The sequence below is a fragment of the Pseudochaenichthys georgianus genome, chromosome 13, assembly GCF_902827115.2.
Source record: "Pseudochaenichthys georgianus chromosome 13, fPseGeo1.2, whole genome shotgun sequence".
In the NCBI taxonomy this organism is placed as follows: domain Eukaryota; kingdom Metazoa; phylum Chordata; class Actinopteri; order Perciformes; family Channichthyidae; genus Pseudochaenichthys; species Pseudochaenichthys georgianus.
This window is the reverse complement of record NC_047515.1, coordinates 2,121,296-2,141,295: the sequence shown is the minus strand read 5'-3', so window position 1 is coordinate 2,141,295 and position 20,000 is coordinate 2,121,296. Positions and strand designations below refer to the sequence as shown.

At 43.0% G+C, this 20,000-nt stretch overlaps 1 protein-coding gene across 1 annotated transcript in view; it reads left to right on the top strand.

The window, feature by feature from the left end:
- Positions 1–4,091: 4,091 nt before the first annotated feature.
- The window catches only part of LOC117457513 (kinesin light chain 1-like), a 16,872-nt gene continuing 963 nt past the window's right edge, over positions 4,092–20,000 (top strand). The window contains exons 1-4 of the mRNA XM_071205266.1: positions 4,092–4,300; positions 16,790–17,038; positions 18,500–18,565; positions 18,890–19,123. Coding sequence (XP_071061367.1) covers positions 16,829–17,038; positions 18,500–18,565; positions 18,890–19,123 — 510 coding nt within the window. The 5' untranslated portion in view covers positions 4,092–4,300; positions 16,790–16,828. The remainder of the gene's footprint in view (positions 4,301–16,789; positions 17,039–18,499; positions 18,566–18,889; positions 19,124–20,000) is intronic.

The following is a 20,000-nucleotide window of genomic DNA, read 5'->3' as shown; positions in this document are numbered from 1 at the left end:
TAGTGTTTAGTATTTAGTAGATAATTTAGAAGAGTCTTTGTGAATATGCTTTTGAAGGTATGGAAGGTTTAGTGTAGGTATAATCTGATGGTCATCAGCATGAACAGCAAACTAGCCCTATGACTGAATGGATAAAGGAAAGAGCGCCATCTATAGAAACTCAAAAGAAAAGGAGTCAAAGCAAGGATGAACAGCTAATTGTACGTAAAAGGCGCAGGCCAGGGGTTTCTGGGCCGGGGGCCTACCTCTCAAATCTCTTGTGTAAAAGTCACAGGGATATTTTGTTCTAGTTATTTTGTTGTTCTAACACTGACCACATTCTCCTAATATTAAATATCTGCCAACCAAACCAAGTATTGGGGGAAACATTTGTATTATTGAATGAAGGGATATAGTGATGCCATCCTAAAAGAAACACCCCACTACACATGAAAGTCTTGCAAATATCCAGCTTAATGTACTAAAGTATGAAATGTATGTATCTGCAGCAGAATGGCCCCCTGTCATATTATTAAATACATGGATCATTATATTGTAGCGGTGGAGCTTTAACTACTTTATATTTTTCTGGGTTTTTAAACATATAAAAATAAAATACATAGTATTTTAATATGTTTTTATACAATTGTATTCTGAAAAACAACTCCAGCTGTGAGACAATTGTAGTGCAGTAAAAAAGGAGAATATTTATCGCCAAAATGTAATGGAAAGGATAAAGGTATTGCCCCCTCAGTTGTATTCTTTGCCCCCTCACTTTGAGCATCATTCATCCATCAAAGAGTACAATAAATGTCACAATTATTAAATAACTTTAAATAATTATTTTCCCCAATACACGTTACTATTTTTAGATCAGATATGTGGGCACTGCAGGCAGTAAGCAACGTGTAAAAAAAGCCTCAACCCCAAGTGAGGTTGTAGTCTGTTAGCGTGTGTGTTTAGCTGTAAACACAGTCGGATGGGTGACCAAAACGTCCCCGTTTTCTGGGCAGAGTCCCCATTTTCGGTGGCTGGTACACGGTTGAAACTCCTGAAAATGTTCCTGTTTTTTAACGTGCGTTAAAAAAATTAGAGCAAGGTGAAATGAAATGTTATATGTCAGTAAAACAGAGTAACAGTGTTGTGCCTGTTTGTAGCGTTAGCTATTTCTTCTTCTACTACTTCTTCTTCTTCTTCTTTTTTCTTTAATGGCAAATCGCTTCCACTTGGAGCATATATCGCCACCTACTGTTGATTTATTAAATGTTTATATTAAATCCTTGTCCTCAGAGCAGTGTTTTTAAGGAACTTGAAGATCAGCTTCTTTACTTCATTTCTTGATTTACTTTCGTATATTGACTTGAAATCCATGTCCTTGATGTTATGTTGTTCCAGTGCAGTTTTCAGAATGAGTCTTTGTCTGTTATAATCCTGGCAGCTAAAAAATACATGATGTCATTTTTCTCCCCAATTTTCGGCGCAAGCATTCGCCTATACTGCCTATGCCAAGGGCCGGCCCTGGTGAAAACAATATGACATCAACAAAAAATAAGACAGACAACTACAGATAGCACCACACATGATGGTTACTTGTTATTATTTAGGGCTGCCTGTATGGATCAGGTGTTTGCCAAAGCGAGCCCTTTTACTATAATAATAATATGTTATGTATTATATCAACCGTATTGGTACAATGAGCGACATCTAGTGACGGATTTTTTAACATTGATTTGATTTTTCTCATGGCAGTTAGACTCTAGAGACAAATCAGGGGACTTTATTTGAATTTTTAATCTGTGTCTGTCCATTTGGTGTATTTGATCCAATATTACATTTGGTTTATATATTAGTCACTTTCTTATATAATGCCTGAAAATAAAAAATCAACCAGATTATTGTTTCTTTAATCCTGACCTGACTAGAGGTAAGTAAATCTGTATAGGAAGAGGAGTTAAGGGACAGAGGAGAAAAGGTTATGGTATAATTACAGAGCCTGTCCATTTATAAATTGAGGAAATCAATGTTATTCTGTTAACCAAAGTGCAGCCATCTATCTATCAACTATCTAATCTGTTATTAAAGATCAGAGGAAAAGAACGGAATGAGAGGGGTAAATCCGGAATAAAAATAAAGAAGCAAAGAGATTGTAGAGCAGTAAGAAGGAAAAAAGCTTGGTGTGTCAATTCATTACATTGCCAGTATTTTTCGTTGTTGTGAAAAATCGCCCCCTCGGATTTTTTTACAGCCCCCTCAGTCATTTCATCCTGGAGCCGGGCTCACTGTATATTAGGCTGCTGTGCTGGGCCACGGCCCACTGACTCCCACGAAATGCTGCTGTAATGAATTATAAATGTAACTTGAATTGATTGTTTCCTAAATCCTGGTCCCTCCACTGGCCGGCTAATGTGAAATGAATAAAATCATTGCTGCCCCCACCCGTAGACCTCTCGGTCACACATGGAGCTCCCAGCTAATCTGGTTGAACAGACCAGCTAATCTGTGGCAGGAGCCTATCATGAGCCAAGAAAAAAAAGAATTCAAATGTACTCATTTTTTGGCAAACCGAGTACCAGAAAATATAAAAAAATAAATAAAAAAGGGGCCACAGGGGGGTCAGAGGTCAGTGTTAGGGGGGCACTGGCCCCCCCTGGCCTCCCTAGAACCGCCCCTATGTACACCTAATGTTGGGGACATTTCCATTTAATCACAGTGATAGGACTGTTCAAATCAAATAAGTTATTTATTATTTATCAACACTCGAGAAAACTTCTGATAATCTGTCTTTGACAAACTGATATTCATGTGTGTGCCCTCCTGCAGGCAGTTCGTCTCTCCGACAGATCGCAGTCCTCCCTGACAGGACATCACGGCCAGCCCGGGCCAGCCCTGGTGCCTCAGTGTATTGTGGGAAATCTGGGATCAGGTAAGCTCCTCAAATGCGTCAAATTCCGTGAACATAACTGGAAAGATACAGGAAGTTGAGCCTGTGTTTTCAGAATAAAAGCAGTGTGTTGCGTGAGTCAAACCTAACTAACTTTGTCTGCCTATTTTAGTATTGATTCATTGTGGAGTTGTGCTGATGTCTTGTTGTTTTAGGATAAACTGGCCATCAACACAAAGTTCAACCTGAATTGAAGCATGAACAAATATATATCTGATCCATACATTTGTAGAACAGTGAGTGAAACTATAGTTGAAATACTTATGGTTGATTTATCCTGCTTTACCTATTTGGTGCATCCCATTCATATCTTTGAACAGTGAAAGGGTGCAGAAAAGGGCAGTGGTTGAAGAAGTATTCAGATACCTCACTGTAAAAATGCCCCACTGCAAGTGGAGGTCACGCAAACAGGGTTCAAATATAAGAAGGCCTAAATATCAGCAAATGCACTTTAATATGAAGAAGAATCAATATGAGAAGCTTTTTTGGGCATTATGCATTGTGCAGCTGACTTTCTGCTGTAGATGTGTATGTTGTTTTTGCTACAGCTATGCATCATATTCTACAAGATCATTCTTTTGTTATGCACTGTGCTGGGAGAGAATACTTACAAAAGTACACTTTTCATGAGTTTTCAGAAAAACAGCTTTGTGAAAAGTTTTTTCATCTGATCCAATATATTCGTTAAATAGTATATCTGGCTTAATAGATAAGAACAGTTTCTCAAGGACCATTTCACAATTGTTCAGTGTCAGAAACATGGTTTCATTGGACAACAAGTCAATAATAACTTGACAAAACAAGTTGAATATATACCCCTGAGATATAGGAGAGTGGAATGATTGATTGATGAATAAAAACTGAAATAATCAAGTAAATTACAACTTTTACTTCAATGTACTTAACTGGAGTACTCAAGTAAGTAAGTGTACTTAATGTCCACAACTGAAAACAGTTTTTGACAAATGTATAGCATACCATGCAGGCAAACTATTCTTTTACCTTAAATCTATTATTATGTTTACTGAATATTTCCAGGAATCAAGCCCTTTTCGCTTCATATAATTTAAATGCACCTTTATGTGCGTTGACAAGACTTTTATTCTGAAGGTGAAGCCGGAAGTGAAATGTCTTGTTATGCTAGTTTAATGCTAATGAGTTTGTGATGACAGGAGGAGCTGAGCGCCGAGGAGCAGCAGGTGAATCATTAACAGTTCCTAGTTTATCACCGTCCCAACAGTAAATAAACTGACAGACACTGTACGCGAAAATGATACGCTGTATACCGGTTCCTCTTTCCAAATTAAAATAATATTAACAGCTCAGAGTGGACAAAAAGACGCCACCACGCCGCCGGAGCCTGGAGCCTGGATTTAGCAGGTAGCGTTACGCTATAAATAACTGTGGATGTGATCTGAATGAAGCCTTCATGTCTGCCTGTGTTTACATCGTGTTTCAGACCCAATAGTTATCGAGCACTGTTACAGGAGAGCTGTTAACTATTGTCCAGTATAGCCAAGGACGTTTTCACAACAAACTGGACAGAAATCTCTCTCAATGTGACGCAGTCGTCATTATATCATCGGAGAGAGGCTGTAGGTTCGACATGAGCGTGATAAATACATTGTTACCGACACGATGCTGCACTGACCGGAGGTCTGGGGCACTGACCGGAGGTCTGCTGCTCCGCCCACAGTACACACAGAACACACACAGAGTAATGCGTGTTTCATATCTCAACAGAAGTGTAAAGTAACTGAGTACATTTACTATGTACTGTACTTATGTAAAATGTTTTGCTACTTTGTACTTCTACCCTAGTACAATTCAGAGGTAAATAGTGTACTTTTACATGTATTTAATACCTTTAGTTACTGTTCAGATGTGGATGAATGATGTGAAATATAATCAAGTGTTAAATCAGACTTTAGTTCCACCTGGAGTAAATCCACAAGCAACCCTGCAGTATACAAAGTCATTCAAACTAGCTGCAGCTTTACCAGCTTTGAGAACACTTTATTGATCAATCATTATAATCAAAGCTGGTAAAAGTGCAGCTAGTTTTAATCGCTTCAGAGAATTGACGTTTTACCTGGCATTACTACTGCCACTTCTACTGGTATTAATAATACTAGCCTACTATTTCTTCTCTAACAACTAGTACCACAATGACTGACACGCTGTTACTGCTAGGCCTTCTGCTACTATTCGCTACCTATTCTACAGGTAGTACATGTACTTCTGCTTTCGCTTTGACTACTTATCGACTACTGCTTCTTTTTATTGAAATGTAAAACCAACCTCAAATCTCAAGCTCCTAGGTAGAGATGTCCCGATCCGATCACGTGATCGGGGATCGGAGCCGATTTTTTTTTTTTATTATTTTTTTTTTTTTTATTTAATGTTACAAAACTACGGAGCCCTGGAGGGTTCATAGAAAGAAAAATAAATAAAACGTGGCCACGCTTTAGTAACTCGTGCGCACGAGTTACTAAAGCGTGCGCACGAGTTAATAAAGCGTGCGCACGAGTTACTAAAGCGTGCGCACGAGTTACTAAAGCGTGGCCTCGTTTTGTTTGTGTGTGGGCATTTGTTTATGATAGTATCGTTCGTTCCGGTGCACTCCGGCAGGACTATAGCACATCGAGATTAAGATTAAACGAATTTCTTTCACTTGGGAATACACATATAACTATGGAGAACCAGATTTGTGTAAATTTGTGGTAATTTGAAAACAAATGCCGGGGGTGTCGGACACACACAAACACACCGAACACGCACACACACACACACACACACACACACACACACACACACACACACACACACACACACACACACACACACACACACACACACACACACACACACACACACACACACATCATGCGCCCCGGTGACAGGACATCTCCTTCGTAAAAGGCACCGCTCTTTGCAGCTGGTGCTGCTCTTCTCAGATTCTGCTGAATTACACGTTACTGCCTCCAGTACGACGAAGCCAGTTCAACAGACCCTGGATATGTTTGATTTACCCGGCTTAACTAACCCTAACAAACGCGATGTCGCTAAGCGGTCCTACGAAGCTGGTTATCAACTCAGCAAATCAACCAGGGTTTCTCTGTCCAGTTGAGAGTGCGTTCACGTGAAAGTGACGGGGTTACCAACATTTGACCAAACACAAACATGGAGACGCGTGCTGACAGCGCAGCGTCATACTTCATGAATGAATAGTGTAAATAGCAAATCCTGCTTCGTAGTACAGGCCACTGGTGCCACAGAGATTTCATAAAGTGAAGGATGTTTTCCTTCTATAAAACAGCTGTGGGCAGCAGATTCTGTGAGTCACGGACAGGACTCCCTCAATTTAAATAAAACGAGGCCATGCTTTATTAACTCGTGCGCACGCTTTATTAACTCGTGCCCATGCTTTATTAACTCGTGCGAACGAGAAAGTAAAACGTGGCCACGTTTTATTTATTTTTCTCTCAATGAACCCTCCAGGGCTCCGTACAAAACAAAAATGACCATGTTCACGTCTTAAAGTCATCCTGAGGACTTAGTTTTGGTTTAAAATTACACAACATCATGTATGTGTTGCTTTCTTTGGGCTTGTTTTCATAGACCTGGTTGCTTATTTCTCTGAAATCTGGCAACAGAGTGGGCAGGGCGCAGTGTCTAATAGTAGCAGTAAGCTAACGAGAGGCTACGTTCAGCTGGTGACTCGGGAGTCGGGACAGAGAAAATGTCAGGAGTTTGGAAGTGTTATAAAATTGAAAGCGAAGGCAGTGTAACAGCCAGATGCAATGTTTGCTAGGCAGAGGTTCCGCGTGGTGGAAAGAACAGAGCTACGTTCAACACGACCAATCTAATACGCCACCTGAGAAACAAACACCAACAACAACACGACGAGTACACAGCGGCCACTCAGGTAACGGCACTGAAACAACCGACACTTTCAGAGACTTTTAAAAGGAAAGAGAAACTGCCCCAGAACAGTGAAAAGGCCAACACAATAACAGCCAAGATAGCTGAATTCATCGCGTTGGATGACCAGCCGTTATCTGTTACCTTTTTTTTCTCTTAATGCATTGCATAAAGATCGGATCGGGAAAAATCGGTATCGGCAGATTGTCAAAATCAAATGATCGAATCGGATCGGGAGCAAAAAAAGGTGATCGGGACATCCCTAGTCCTAGGTGCCTTAAGGGGCGGTAACCCTCGAACCTCCTGGTGGACACCGGTGGTCAGGGAAGCCGTCCGACTGAAGAAGGAGGCCTTCAGGGATTTGTTATCCCGGTCGGACTCCCGAGGCAGTTGCAAGGGCAACTGCCTCGGGAGTCCGACAGGCCCGAAGTACCGACAGGCCCGAAGGGCAGCAGCCTCATCCGTGGCCGAGGCAAAGCAGCCTGTGTGGGAGAAGTTCGGAGAAGACATGGAGAAGGACTTTCGGGCGGCACCAAAGTTGTTCTGGAAAACTGTCCGACACCTCAGGAGGGGGAAGCAGGGCACCATCCAAGCTGTGTACAGTAAGGATGGGACGCTGTTGACCTCAACTGAAGGAGTGTTAGGGCGTTGGAAGGAACACTTTGAGGAACTCCTGAACCCGACAACTCCGCCCTCTATGTTAGAGGCAGAGCTGGTGTATGACGGGGGATCAACACCAATCTCCCGGGGGGAGGTCACTGAGGTCGTCAAACAACTCCACAGTGGCAAAGCCCCGGGGGTGGATGAGACCCGCCCATAAATGATGAAGGCTCTGGGCGTTGAGGGACTGTCATGGTTGACACGTCTCATCAACCTCAGATTGAGGAGGAACAATGCGGATTCCGTCCTGGTCGTGGAACGACGGATCAGCTTTTTACTCTCGCAAGGATCCTGGAGGGGGCCTGGGAGTACGCTTATCCGGTCTACATGTGTTTTGTAGACTTGGAGAATGCGTATGACCGGGTTCCCAGGGAGTTACTGTGGGAGGTGCTGCGGGAGTATAGAGAGGCGAAGTCACGCCCATCTACTTCCGGCCCATGGGACCCCGGGAGCGAAACATTTACATTGAAATCAATGGAGAGAGAAAACGTATCTTTTGATCCCGTTTGAATTGTGCCACGAACTACACATATGATGTTTGTCAATCTTAAACAATAAGTTCCATGTAAAAAAAGTCACATTTTGTCGTAAAACTGTTGAAATATAAGACTATGAAAAATACGCGACTACAAAGACTACAAATCCCAAATCCCTTTCTGGCTCGCGTAAGTGATGTCACAGGCGATAATGCTCCAAGTGGTTGCGACTCGTAATTAAAGCGAAGAAGAAGATCTCATAACTGATTTATTCCCTCCAATAAATAAGAGATTGCTAAAAATAAATTCACTTTTACAAGATGCCTGTGTGCTTTGTACCAGGTTGTAATCACATAAGTGATCATACCACTTTGCTCGTTCTATCGCTTCCCGTCTGATGAAAGGACCAGGAGTCGTTGGATCAGACATATCAGGTAATACACATGTTTTGCATGGAACATAGTCAAGCTAGCTACATAGCTAGTAGCGAGCACGTTAGTTAACATCACATTACTTAGCCTTGTCATTTGTATTAGCCTTAACATGAAGTGAACCCAAATGTTAAACAGTAAGAGTAGTCATGATGGTAAGTATTTTGTGAAACATTTGAAGAGGAGCCTATCGCCCCCTCCACCAGGTGCTAAGGGGGCGGGAGGTAGGCTAACGGCACATTAGCATCTGCGATCTTTTCTACTTAATGCTATCTGCTCAAATGGTTAACATTGAACATTAAAAGATCAGGCAGTTCAGGGAGAGTCGAAGGAAGGAAGGCAGGCAGGCAGCTTTGCATGACATTTATTTATTTATAGAAGGACCATGCATACAAAAACATTAATCTCAGCAAAGAGAAGAGATGCAATATGCCAGATTATAGCTAATAGCTCATTTCCATCTGTGGTCCATTCTTCTGGACGTGTTTCATTGTGATGATATTGAGTCAATCTGTTTGTTAGAAAGACAGTAGTTGAGTGATTACTGATAGAACATTATTAAAAGAGATAATTATTCAAAGTGTTGTTACTTTAAAGTGTTGTTACTGACCTTTTTCTCTTTTATTTTCTTTACCTCACCTGTAACTGCTGAGACCCTGAGGAACATGCACACTGGACTGACCTGCTCTGGCAACCTGATTTCCACTGTACGTAATAGTATTTGGTTATTATGGTATATTATTTATATACATCAAAGGCACAATGCACCCCCCAGAGACACACATGTATTGAGTGTGATATTTTGCATAGGTCATGTGAAATCATCTTTACATACTAGAAAACTGTAGGAGCGGCAACTTGTTTTGAAATTGAATTTTTAATATCCAATAATAAAGTTGATCTGTTTTCTTTATTCTTCTCTCTTCCCAGCTCCATCCATCACCATGCTCTGTTCCTGCAGGTCCTGCTTGCTAATCAATGCTCATATTTTTTTACACAATTACAAATAAAGTCAATGTATTGTATGACATGAAGTTGTGCTTCATTCGGAGTCAATAATACATTCATTCTGCCTTCAACTGCACAATGAGGACTGCACCGACATCCATGTAGCTGCCCCCCCAGTAAGATGAACCAAGCAAAGAGGGTCGCCATCATGCCTAAGGACATCCAGCTGGCCCGCTGCATCCGCGAGAGAGGCCTTAGACTGACCTGAGACCAGCACACCCAAACACAACGGCTCTTTTAAGAGCCACCTACAGTTTCAAAGAGTTGCAATCCTACGTTATTATAATGATTAAACTGGTTCATGTATCACTTAGTTTACTGAACCGTGATGAATGAAAGAAATTAGTGAGGTAGTGGTTTAAAGAAGTTACAAAGACATTAATATATGAGTAACAGGTCAGTGTAAACACAAGCTTCTGTCAATTATGGATCACTCAAACTATTTATATAAAAATATGTAATAAAGTTCTAAAACAAGTATTCGGTATATTCCTTGATAGCTTTTGGAGAAGGTTGTTTTTAAGTTTACTAAAAATCTATCGTTTCAACTGTTTCACTTTATAAAAAGGAACAGGTGAGTAGAGCATTATTGAGTTTCTTATTCTGTCAGTAAATTATCCAAATGAAATGTTTATCATTATTTTATTCAACCCTAAACAAATTGATTGTACCTTTTTAATAATGACCTTACATGGTCGGCAAAGTTAAATGAACTTCAGAAAATCAAATCTGTTCTGAGAAAGAACTAATACATGTTTAAAGATAGGAACTTGCCATCACACTGAAAAACAGTCCGTAGAGATTTAAAGGCGTAGTTGTAGTTCAGTCCAACGTTTCATTTGGATTCATTTCTCCAACAGTCAACTATTTTCATAAAGAATATATATATTTTTCAAAGTCAACTTTATTGTCAATCTTACTCAGTTTGTGTTTATAGACAGAGAGATCAAAAAGACTTTTAAATCAAATAAAATTATACAATTTACAGATATGTATACAAATATATATATATATATATATATATATATATATATATATCCTATATAATGATGGTGGACACTTCACCTCCAGCAGGGCAGATGGCTGCACAAGTCCATCGGGGGATGCTCCCAAAATACCGACTCACTCACAAAGAGACCAGACTCGAACACTGTCTCCTGATAGGCCTGCACAAAAGCCTTCACCCCTTCGGCCTCGTTTACAACCCCCCAGTTGACAGCCATGACTCCGTCCAAGTTGTACCCCCGAGCACCCTCTTCATGAGGGACGCGCATGGAGTGGATGAAAGTCCCGACCGCAGCACAGCACCAAACTTGCTGGCTGTCAACCTCCCCCGCCTGTGTAACTGCCAGAGGATTTGTCCGCTGTCCTCCGGTGGCTGTCTGGATGGCAGCTTGCTGGTCTCTGCTCAGTCGCATTGAGACAAGAATTGCCTCAAGCCCCCGACCCCCATGCCCCTTCACCAGCTCCGGCACGGTGACAATGGCCTGATGTTGAGGCCGCGGCTCTGGCTCAGGTGACAAAAGCCATGCCATGCCACACTGTGCGCCCCTCAGTGCAGACCTGAACCAGTCTACATCCTGAGTGGCGATGTCTCTGGCCAGTGGGTTGTATGTCTCCTCTCACTGTTGGTAAAGTTGAGACACCGGCTGGACTACTTTGGAAGTGCCAGGCTTCCTCCACTGGCACTCAACATCTGTGGAGCTGATCTGCCACATGGCACATATTGCCAATGCTGCAGCGTGGCTGCATTTGTACATCCCCCGTGCACAATCACAGACAGCGCTCTGCATCGCGCCATCGTCTCCCACGCAGATCTGTACAAATAAAGTAAGTACCATGTTTGTTAGCATGCTATAATAGATTGAATGAGCAATAATACAAGGATGGTCCGGATCTGGGGGTGGGAGGGATTATTTTTCCATAGTTTTGTCCTCTTGTCTGATTGTTGTTATTGTTTGTTTTTTCTGCATTTTTTGTAATGTGTGTTGTACTGGTTGTGATTGTACATTGTATTTTTCTAAATGTGTATGAATACATTTTTGAAAAACATTTGATCAACAATAAAAAAGGATTTGGTCAGGATCTAGACTCAGTGTGTAGTTTATTAATTAAAGGGGAAAGGAAACACCAATTACAGTTATAATATTCCGGTAGTTTATTCATTTTACAATGGATATTGATCGTAATATTTATTGTATATGATATTACTCGCCAAAAGAAAATTAATTATCCGCCAGCCGGGTGGGGAATTCCGGGACCAGGCCGCCGCCATTAGGGGAGTCCCAAATGGTGACGTCACTGGCTGTGTTTTCGCTCCACCGAAAGTCAACACAACGTAGCAGATATGGCAGCGATGGAGGAATTTTGCAATGAGATCGACGTTTTGAACGATGAATTTGACTATTCGTCGGGAGATGACATTGATGTGGAAGCATCTACAGTTACCAGGCATCCCATGGCCTATGCTTATGAACCGATTCGGTCGAATAGAGTGGCATACGATCCGGAATAAAAAAATTTAAAAAACACAATGCTAACAGTGAGCCTCTGAATTAGCCCCGAGCGAAAATGCTAACCTATTACTGCACCGATAGCTCCCTTATTACTTAAACTAGCCGCACATCCAACATATCGTTTATGATCGCAAGGAGACACAGAATCTAACGGTGCCCACCTCAACACTGGAAGATACAAACTCGCGAGGTTATCCACAAAAACGTACATCAAAACAAGTGGCGCTAGGTACTAACATACGCCAGGCTAACGGCTTACCTTCCTCATTGTCTGGTCTAAACTGGTCTTCAATGGCATTACAACGATAAAAACGATGATGTAGTTAATCCATAGGTTAATATCCAATGGGGCTGTGTCCCCTTTGAAATGTTCTGATAATCTATAAGCAATACAACTGCAATTCCGTTATCTGCTGTCCGCTCTGTGCGCTCTGGGTCCTGCAATACCATCCATCAATAGCAATACTAGCCTTTTTAGGGCTGTTTTCGACAGATGAGCGTGTGTATGCCAGTTTAATTAGTTGAGCTATAGAACACCCCCAATTCTCTATTGTGCGTCATAATAATAGCTACCATTTAGTTTGGACGCGATTGCGTTAATTAATAAGGTCACACTGTGTCAGTAAAAACATGTGTGAGCTAGTAATCTGGTAGTGCTGCAATATTTACCTCTCTCTCGGCAGCTGAAGCAACTCGTTTGGTGGCTCGAACTTCACGTTTGTTGACACTGTCATTGTCTTGCGCGGCCGACGTGCTGGGACGGTCGGTGTTCCCGACTGCATACGTTGAGAAATCGAATATTGTGGGAACAGATCCTGGCTTCAAATCCAATGTTTTGTATTGAACCAGGCATCCAGACTGGACTTTGAGCAGCTTCTCATCCTTTAGTGGCAGCCTATGGAAATGTACTTCTTCCTTCTTTGTATAAAATCCATTTGTGCAGCCTGGGGCAATACAATAAACTCCTGACGACGACCGTTTTCTTGTAATGTAAACTACTGGTGCATTGCACGCCATGTTGTTTGTTATTGAGCTTTGGCCCAGGAAGCCGTACCCTATCAGTGACGTCACTGGAAAAGTCCCGGAGCAATGGAAGCGCCCATGGTCATTAGGCACGTATTTCAAAAAGTAAATTTGCGTATCTCGATCGTTTACATTGGAAATAGACTAGATATATACATTTCCTAATGGTAATATTGTCGCGTGGAAAGCAGTTTGAAAAGTGTTTCCATTTCCCTTTAATCAATACTCTAGATTAGGAAAACACATACCAGTGTACCCGAGGGAGTCACACAGCTGTGCCTAGATCAGTGGTTCCCAAACGGTGTGCCGCGGCACACTGGTGTGCCGTGAGGCAAGTCCGGGTGTGCCGTGGGATTTTGTGACAACCATACGTTATTATTGCAATATACAACTACATAAAAATAATTATTTTTTTATTTACTATATCAGTACTTTGTAGGTTTATATGTACGTAATCTGCGCGACTACATCTCCACCTGCAGTGCTGCATAAACATGGCTGAGTCAGCGATAACTCTCGAGGGGTGGAGGACGTATGCCCATTATTTTGAGTTCGTCCGAAGAATAGACAGGAATGTGACGGTGAGGTGTAAACTGTGTCCAGGCCAGAAGCTGTTATCCACTGCTGTGACACCACGTCACACCTCAAGAAGCACCTGCAAAGAACACTTGCTAAGGTGGAGCTACCGCACACGCTATGTGTTTGTTTATATCAGTCTGCTCTTCTTCTCTGTCTTCCGGTTGTTGCCTGTTTTGAATGACGAATACACACTACCGCCGCCTGCTGGTAAGGAGAGTTATTGCCACTCACGCATGCGCAGTTCGTACGTGCTCGGCTTAAGTCTTTGCGGTGTCTGGCTCCAGTGCAACACATGGCCAACACGCAGGAGAACACGCCGACGCAACAGAGTGAGCAGAGATAGACTGCGCAAAATATACAGATAGCAGGAGACAGAGAACAGCCATGGTCAGATAGGAAAACATTCAGGATGGAAACTGAACTAAAGAGAACATTTGAAACGTTAGCAGTCTGCGTGATCTGCCTGCAGGGAGGGGCGGGCCGGCCCTGCGAGTAAAGTAACGAGTTACTTTATGTAGAGAGTAACGAAGTAGTGTCATACTTAAGTAATATGTAATATGTAATATATTACTTTTTTTTAGTAACGACTCTGCTGAAATTTTACATTTATAATTTGTAGTTCAGGACCATGGACAATGCAGCTTCCTTGCATTGACAGTTATCTGTGCTGAATTTCCTTTGTCTCATTTTTAATGTTGTGACCTGTCTGGTTTAAATGAGTGTGTTGCTGCTTTGATGAAGCCTAATTTGATAACGTTTCAAATTCATTTCTGAAATATTTCGTTACTAAATATTTCATGAGTAATATAGTTGTCTTTGTTACATTTTATTTGGCATTTGTAAATAATTATGCACATTTACAGATATTTTACATATGAGTGATAACACGTGTTATCAGGGCTATTTTGCACAATAGGTGTGCCTTGAGATTTTGACTTGTCCTTTGGTGTGCCTTGGGCACAAAAAGTTTGGGAACCACTGGCCTAGATAACCAAACAAATTGACAAGATAACCAAAACCCTTGAATCTACACACAGCAAATAAACTCAAATGACACAACGAGATGTAAAAGGAGATCACACATGCAGTATAGTCGATATAAAACTGGCCGCTTCAATCTGAAGAGCAACTAAAACAAAACACGGGAGTTTACCTTGTTCTTGTGAACACTAATGTTATCCACAGCATACACAGAGACCACGAAGTTCTTAAGGAGAAAACTAGTTACTGAAACAAAACACGTTAGTGTACCTTGTTAGCTAATGTTAGCTAGCTGACATTAACGTTACACATTGCACTCATATTACTCACCAACATCTTGTAAAGCCGGTCCCGCTGCTCTTACAGAACCGACTAACTCCCCTTTCGTGTATGTACAGCTCTCAACGTGTCCAGACTTGTAGTGATGTTCACCTCGTTTTATACTTTTATTCTCATTCTGAAAGAAACAGGTGAAATGTGCTAACGTGACGGCCGTCTTTGTGATGGTGACGCGTATTGTGCGAGACCAGAAACCTGTAGTTCACTCAGCGGTTTCACACAAAAAAATGTGTAACTTCATAGTTTTACGACACATTTTTATTTTTTTGACTTGCAAAATATTCTTTTAAATTGACAAACATCATATGTGTCATTCGTGGCACAATTCAAACGAGATCAAAAGATAACCTTTCTCTCTCCATTGACTTCAATGTATAATTTTACGCTTCCAGGGTCCCATGGAGGCTCCCGGAAAGGGAGGGACTTCGCCTCTCTATGGGGTGAGGGGGTCTCTACTCAGGGCCATCCAATCTCTGTACTCCCAAAGCGAGAGCTGTGTCCGGGTCCTCAGCAGTAAGGCGGACCCATTTCCGGTGAGGGTTGGCCTCCGCCAGGGCAGCGCTTTGTCACCAATCCTGTTTGTAATATACATGGATCGGATTTCGAGGCGTAGTCATGGGGGGGGGGGTCTGCAGTTCGGTGGACTAAGGATTGCACCACTGCTTTTTGCAGATGATGTGGTTCTGATGGCTTCATCGGTCTGCGACCTTCAGCACTCACTGGATCGGTTCGCAACCGAGTGTGAAGCGGCTGGGATGAGGATCAGCACCTCCAAATCTGAGGCCATGGTTCTCAGCAGGAAACCGATGGACTGTCCACTCCAAGTAGGGAATGAGTCCTTACCCCAAGTGAAGGAGTTCAAGTATCTCGGGGTCTTGTTCTCGAGTGAGGGAACAATGGAGCGTGAGATGGGCCGGAGAATCGGAGCAGCGGGAGCGGTACTGCAGTCGCTTTACCGCACCGTTGTGACGGAAAGGGAGCTGAGCCAGAAGGCAAAGCTCTCTGTCTACCGGGCCATTTTCGTTCCTACCCTCACCTATGGTCATGAAGGATGGGTCATGACCGAAAGAACGAGATCACGGATACAAGCGGCCGAGATGGGTTTCCTCCGCAGGGTGGCTGGTGTCTCCCTTAGGGATAAGGTGAGAAGTTCGGTCATCCGGGAGGGACTCGGAGTTGAGCCGCTCCTCCTTCGCGTCGAAAGGAGCCAGTTGAGGTGGTTCGGGCTCCTAGTTAGGATGCCACCTGGGCGCCTCCCTAGGGAGGTGTTCCAGGCACGTCCAGCTGGGAAGAGACCAAGGGGTAGACCTAGGACCAGGTGGAGGGATTATATCTCTTCGCTGGCCTGGGAGCGCCTTGGGATCCCCCAGTCAGAGCTGGTTGATGTCGCCAGGGAAAAGAGTTTGGGGCTCTCTGCTGGAACTGCTACCCCCGAGACCCGAACACGGATAAGCGGGAGAAGTTGGATGGATGTAAAACCAACCATTGAACATGTTATGGAATTAAATGTGTAAATCCTTAATACCAGACTCTCTGACTACAACAAACAAACAATAATTAAAATAATTCCAAAATATCCTTTTTTTAAATAACATTTTCCCAAGTAATCACAAGTCATCATGATAACTACTTAATAATATATACAATCTTATATCCACTGTTGGCCAAAATGTATCCAATGTATTTTAAAAGACTACTTTTGCTATCCCTTAACTTCCACTATTACAACTGCTATTACAACTGTTATTACTACTGCCACTATTACACTTTTATTACTCCTATTATTTCTACTGCTAATCTTTAATATTCTACTACTGCTTTTAATACCACAAGCCCTGCTTTTACGGTATTTCCCTCTCTCTTTCACTACCATAACTGTGAGTACCACTAAAATGACTTTCCATTGTTTGACCCCCTTTGTGCTGCTCCCAGGTCAGCTGCTGTGAGAGAGGGAACCTCAGAGTGGCAGCCATGTTTTCGGCGGAGGAGATTCTGAGCAACACGCAGCAGGTGATCGCCGGGCTGGAGGCGCTGAGAGGAGAGAACCGCAGTCTGTTGGACAACCTGCAGGAGGCGCTGGAGAGCCGGGCGGTGCCTGAGAGCGGCAGCGTGGAGCAGGAGAAGAGCGGCATCATCCGCCAATCACTGGAGAGGATCGAGCTCGGGCTGAGCGAGGCAGAGGTAGGGACATCTATAGGGACGTACTCTTTGTGGTACTTTAAAGAGCCTGTGACACGGTTTTCCCCCATCATCCAAACCCATCAATTTGAGAAATATTGTCCCCCTGAAAACCGTTACTGAACTGATTTTGGATATTTGTACTTTGATAACCATTAATCTGCCCTTCAATGTTGACCATTTTCTGGATCTTCTCGGGGATTCTTCAAGTCCCGCCAAATGATGTGTGACGTCATTGCGGGCACAGCGCTCCAGCTGCACCGTCCGGGATCCCAGCTTCTGCATGTAAACGCACGACGGCGCACACAGCAGCAAGCTCAGACAGCGATGACAGTTTAATTTTGGGCGTGTCTGAGAGCTCATGAAGGATCGGTTTATGTTGTATCTGTTAGATGTTTAGGAATTAGGTGCGTCAATATGGGCGATCATACGGTCATGTAGCCAGTGGTGGACTGGGACTAAAAATCATCCCGGGACTCTCGACCGGCCCACTTCGGTACCGCTAGTAAGTTGTCAACAGGGGGAGTGGGGGATGTGCTAGTGACTTATCTGACCGGCCCACTTCGGTACCGGCCACTGCACCCAGCCCAGCCCACGTAAACTGTCAACGGGGGGAGCCTTGCTGCGGGGAAACGGTGGACCTAGTGTCCCGATCGTAGTGGGAATAATAATAATAATCCGTGCATTTTATCCATTAATTTCCCCAACATTGTGGTAAAATCCATGTTGGTGTACTACAACTACAAAAAGCATCGGTTTGTTTTCTCATCAGGAAATGCAGACCGGCTCAAACAAACTATTTTTAATCCTCATCCTCACGATCATTTAATGTATCATATGTTCGCCGAATTGACATGAAAGCACTAATAAATGTAGTTTCATCCACTTGAGTTTGTATTTATCGGAACGGTATCGCACCTTCTTTTTTAAACTGACGGTTCGAGATGACCAGTAGCCCAATATTTAATTGCACAGCGGTTGTTGGGATGATGTCACAGGCTCTTTAAGCTGCGATTAGCTCTTCGCAGCCTTTTTGCGTCTTTTAGCTTTTTTTTTTTTTATGGGCCAAAAGAAGTTTTTGAACAGTAGCTGTTAATAATGGTGCCACTTCTGATTTGAAACTAATGGGCCAACATTTAAAGGGGTGTCTCTCACTGACAAACACAAATAATCCCTTTGAAATGTGTCGCTCTGTGGAGTCTTTTAGCCTGTTTTCGCTCCTCGATGAGATCTGACTGAACATTGACTTCATGGTTCAGTCGCAATACTCTTATCAAGCCCGTTCCAGCAAAGCTACGCATCTCTTTTCATCAAATAAGCCCTGATTAACCTCCGCATTGGGAAGGATAAAGGCAGACGCAGTAAAGACCTCATCCTAAATGAAAATCTTTGTCTCAAGGAATGCTCCGTTCAAAGAAGAATTACATTGACGTTAGAGTTTTAGATTGACTCTGTCCCCTCCAGGTGATGATGGCGCTGTCGGCTCACCTGGGCTCTCTGGAGGCGGAGAAGCAGAAGCTGCGTGCTCAGGTGCGTTTCTGCAGGACATTACATTTAAAAACCCTAAAGAAAAGTATCCTCCTCCTTCATGCTTTTCTCCTCAAACCCAAACATCCTTCTTCCAACCCGCTTTCACTCATTATCCTCTGTTACGCTTATTCCTTCATCTCCAACCAATCATTCTCCTCCTCCTCTTCCCTCCGTCTCTCTGTCCACATGTATTCTCTTCCTTACGTTCCTTTCCCTGTTCACCCTCATTGTCTTTTGTCTGCATGTTCCTTTCTCTCCCCGACATCCTTTCTACTTCCCCTTTCTCCTTCCCGTGTCCTCTCTCTATGTCTCTGTGCCCCCCAGGTGCGGCGCTTCTGTCAGGAGAACCAGTGGCTGAGGGAGGAGCTGGCAGGAGCCCAGCAGCGCCTGCAGGACAGGGAGCAGGAGCTGGTGACCCTGGAGGAGCAGAACAGACACCTGCAGTTCATGTCCTCCATACGCAAGTACGACCTGGACGAGCCGCAGCTGGTGAGCAGACAACAAACACCACCAAACACAAACGTGTGTGTGTGTGTGTGTGTGTGTGTGTGTGTGTGTGTGTGTGTGTGTGTGTGTGTGTGTGTGTGTGTGTGTGTGTGTGTGTGTGTGTGTGTGTGTGTGTGTGTGTGTGTGTGTGTGTGTGTGTGTGTGTGTGTGTGCTCAGGAAGACTTTACTATGAGTACATGTAGTTCTTTGAATAACAAATGATCCAGCCAGACCGGTCAGCTCGTTATGGAAGGTAGCCTGAGGTATGTGCTATTATATATTCTGTCCTGTAAGTCTTTAATGACTTATTGGATGGAAGCCCATTTTTGGTTGAAAAAATAAGACGCAGTTGACAAACACATAGCTGAAATACTTTTATACATCTATCATCTATATATCTAGAAGATATAGCAAAACCTTTGCATTGTGAATTATAGGCCACTATTCACCACTTCTAGCTTTAGCTTGGTCCTGATTCATTCTTGAGGCGAACAAATCCACCATGTCCACCAGCTAGTTATGAGCTGGTGATGAATCAGAGTGTATTTGCTGAAATGGGCTTGATAAGAGCACCGAGACCGAGCCATGTTATCAATGTGCCTTGTATTCAAATCTAGGAGCTCAAACAACTCCTAAAATCCATTTGTTTGTTAACGTGGTCCATTAGTTTAACATCTAAATTGACACCACTGCTGCTGTGTAGTGTAAATATATATATATATATATATATTAGTGCTGTCAAAATTATCGCGTTAACGGCGGTAATTAATTTTTTGAATTAATTGCGTTAAAATATTGAACTCATTTAACGCATGTGCAGAATGGCCCGCCCCATACGTGCCACCAGTGGCAGCGCCAGGGTATGGCTGGGGTAGGCTACACCCATACCAAGAAATGGCTTAGCCCCACCATGAAAAATGATGTTAAAGTAAGCAAAATAAAGTCTGC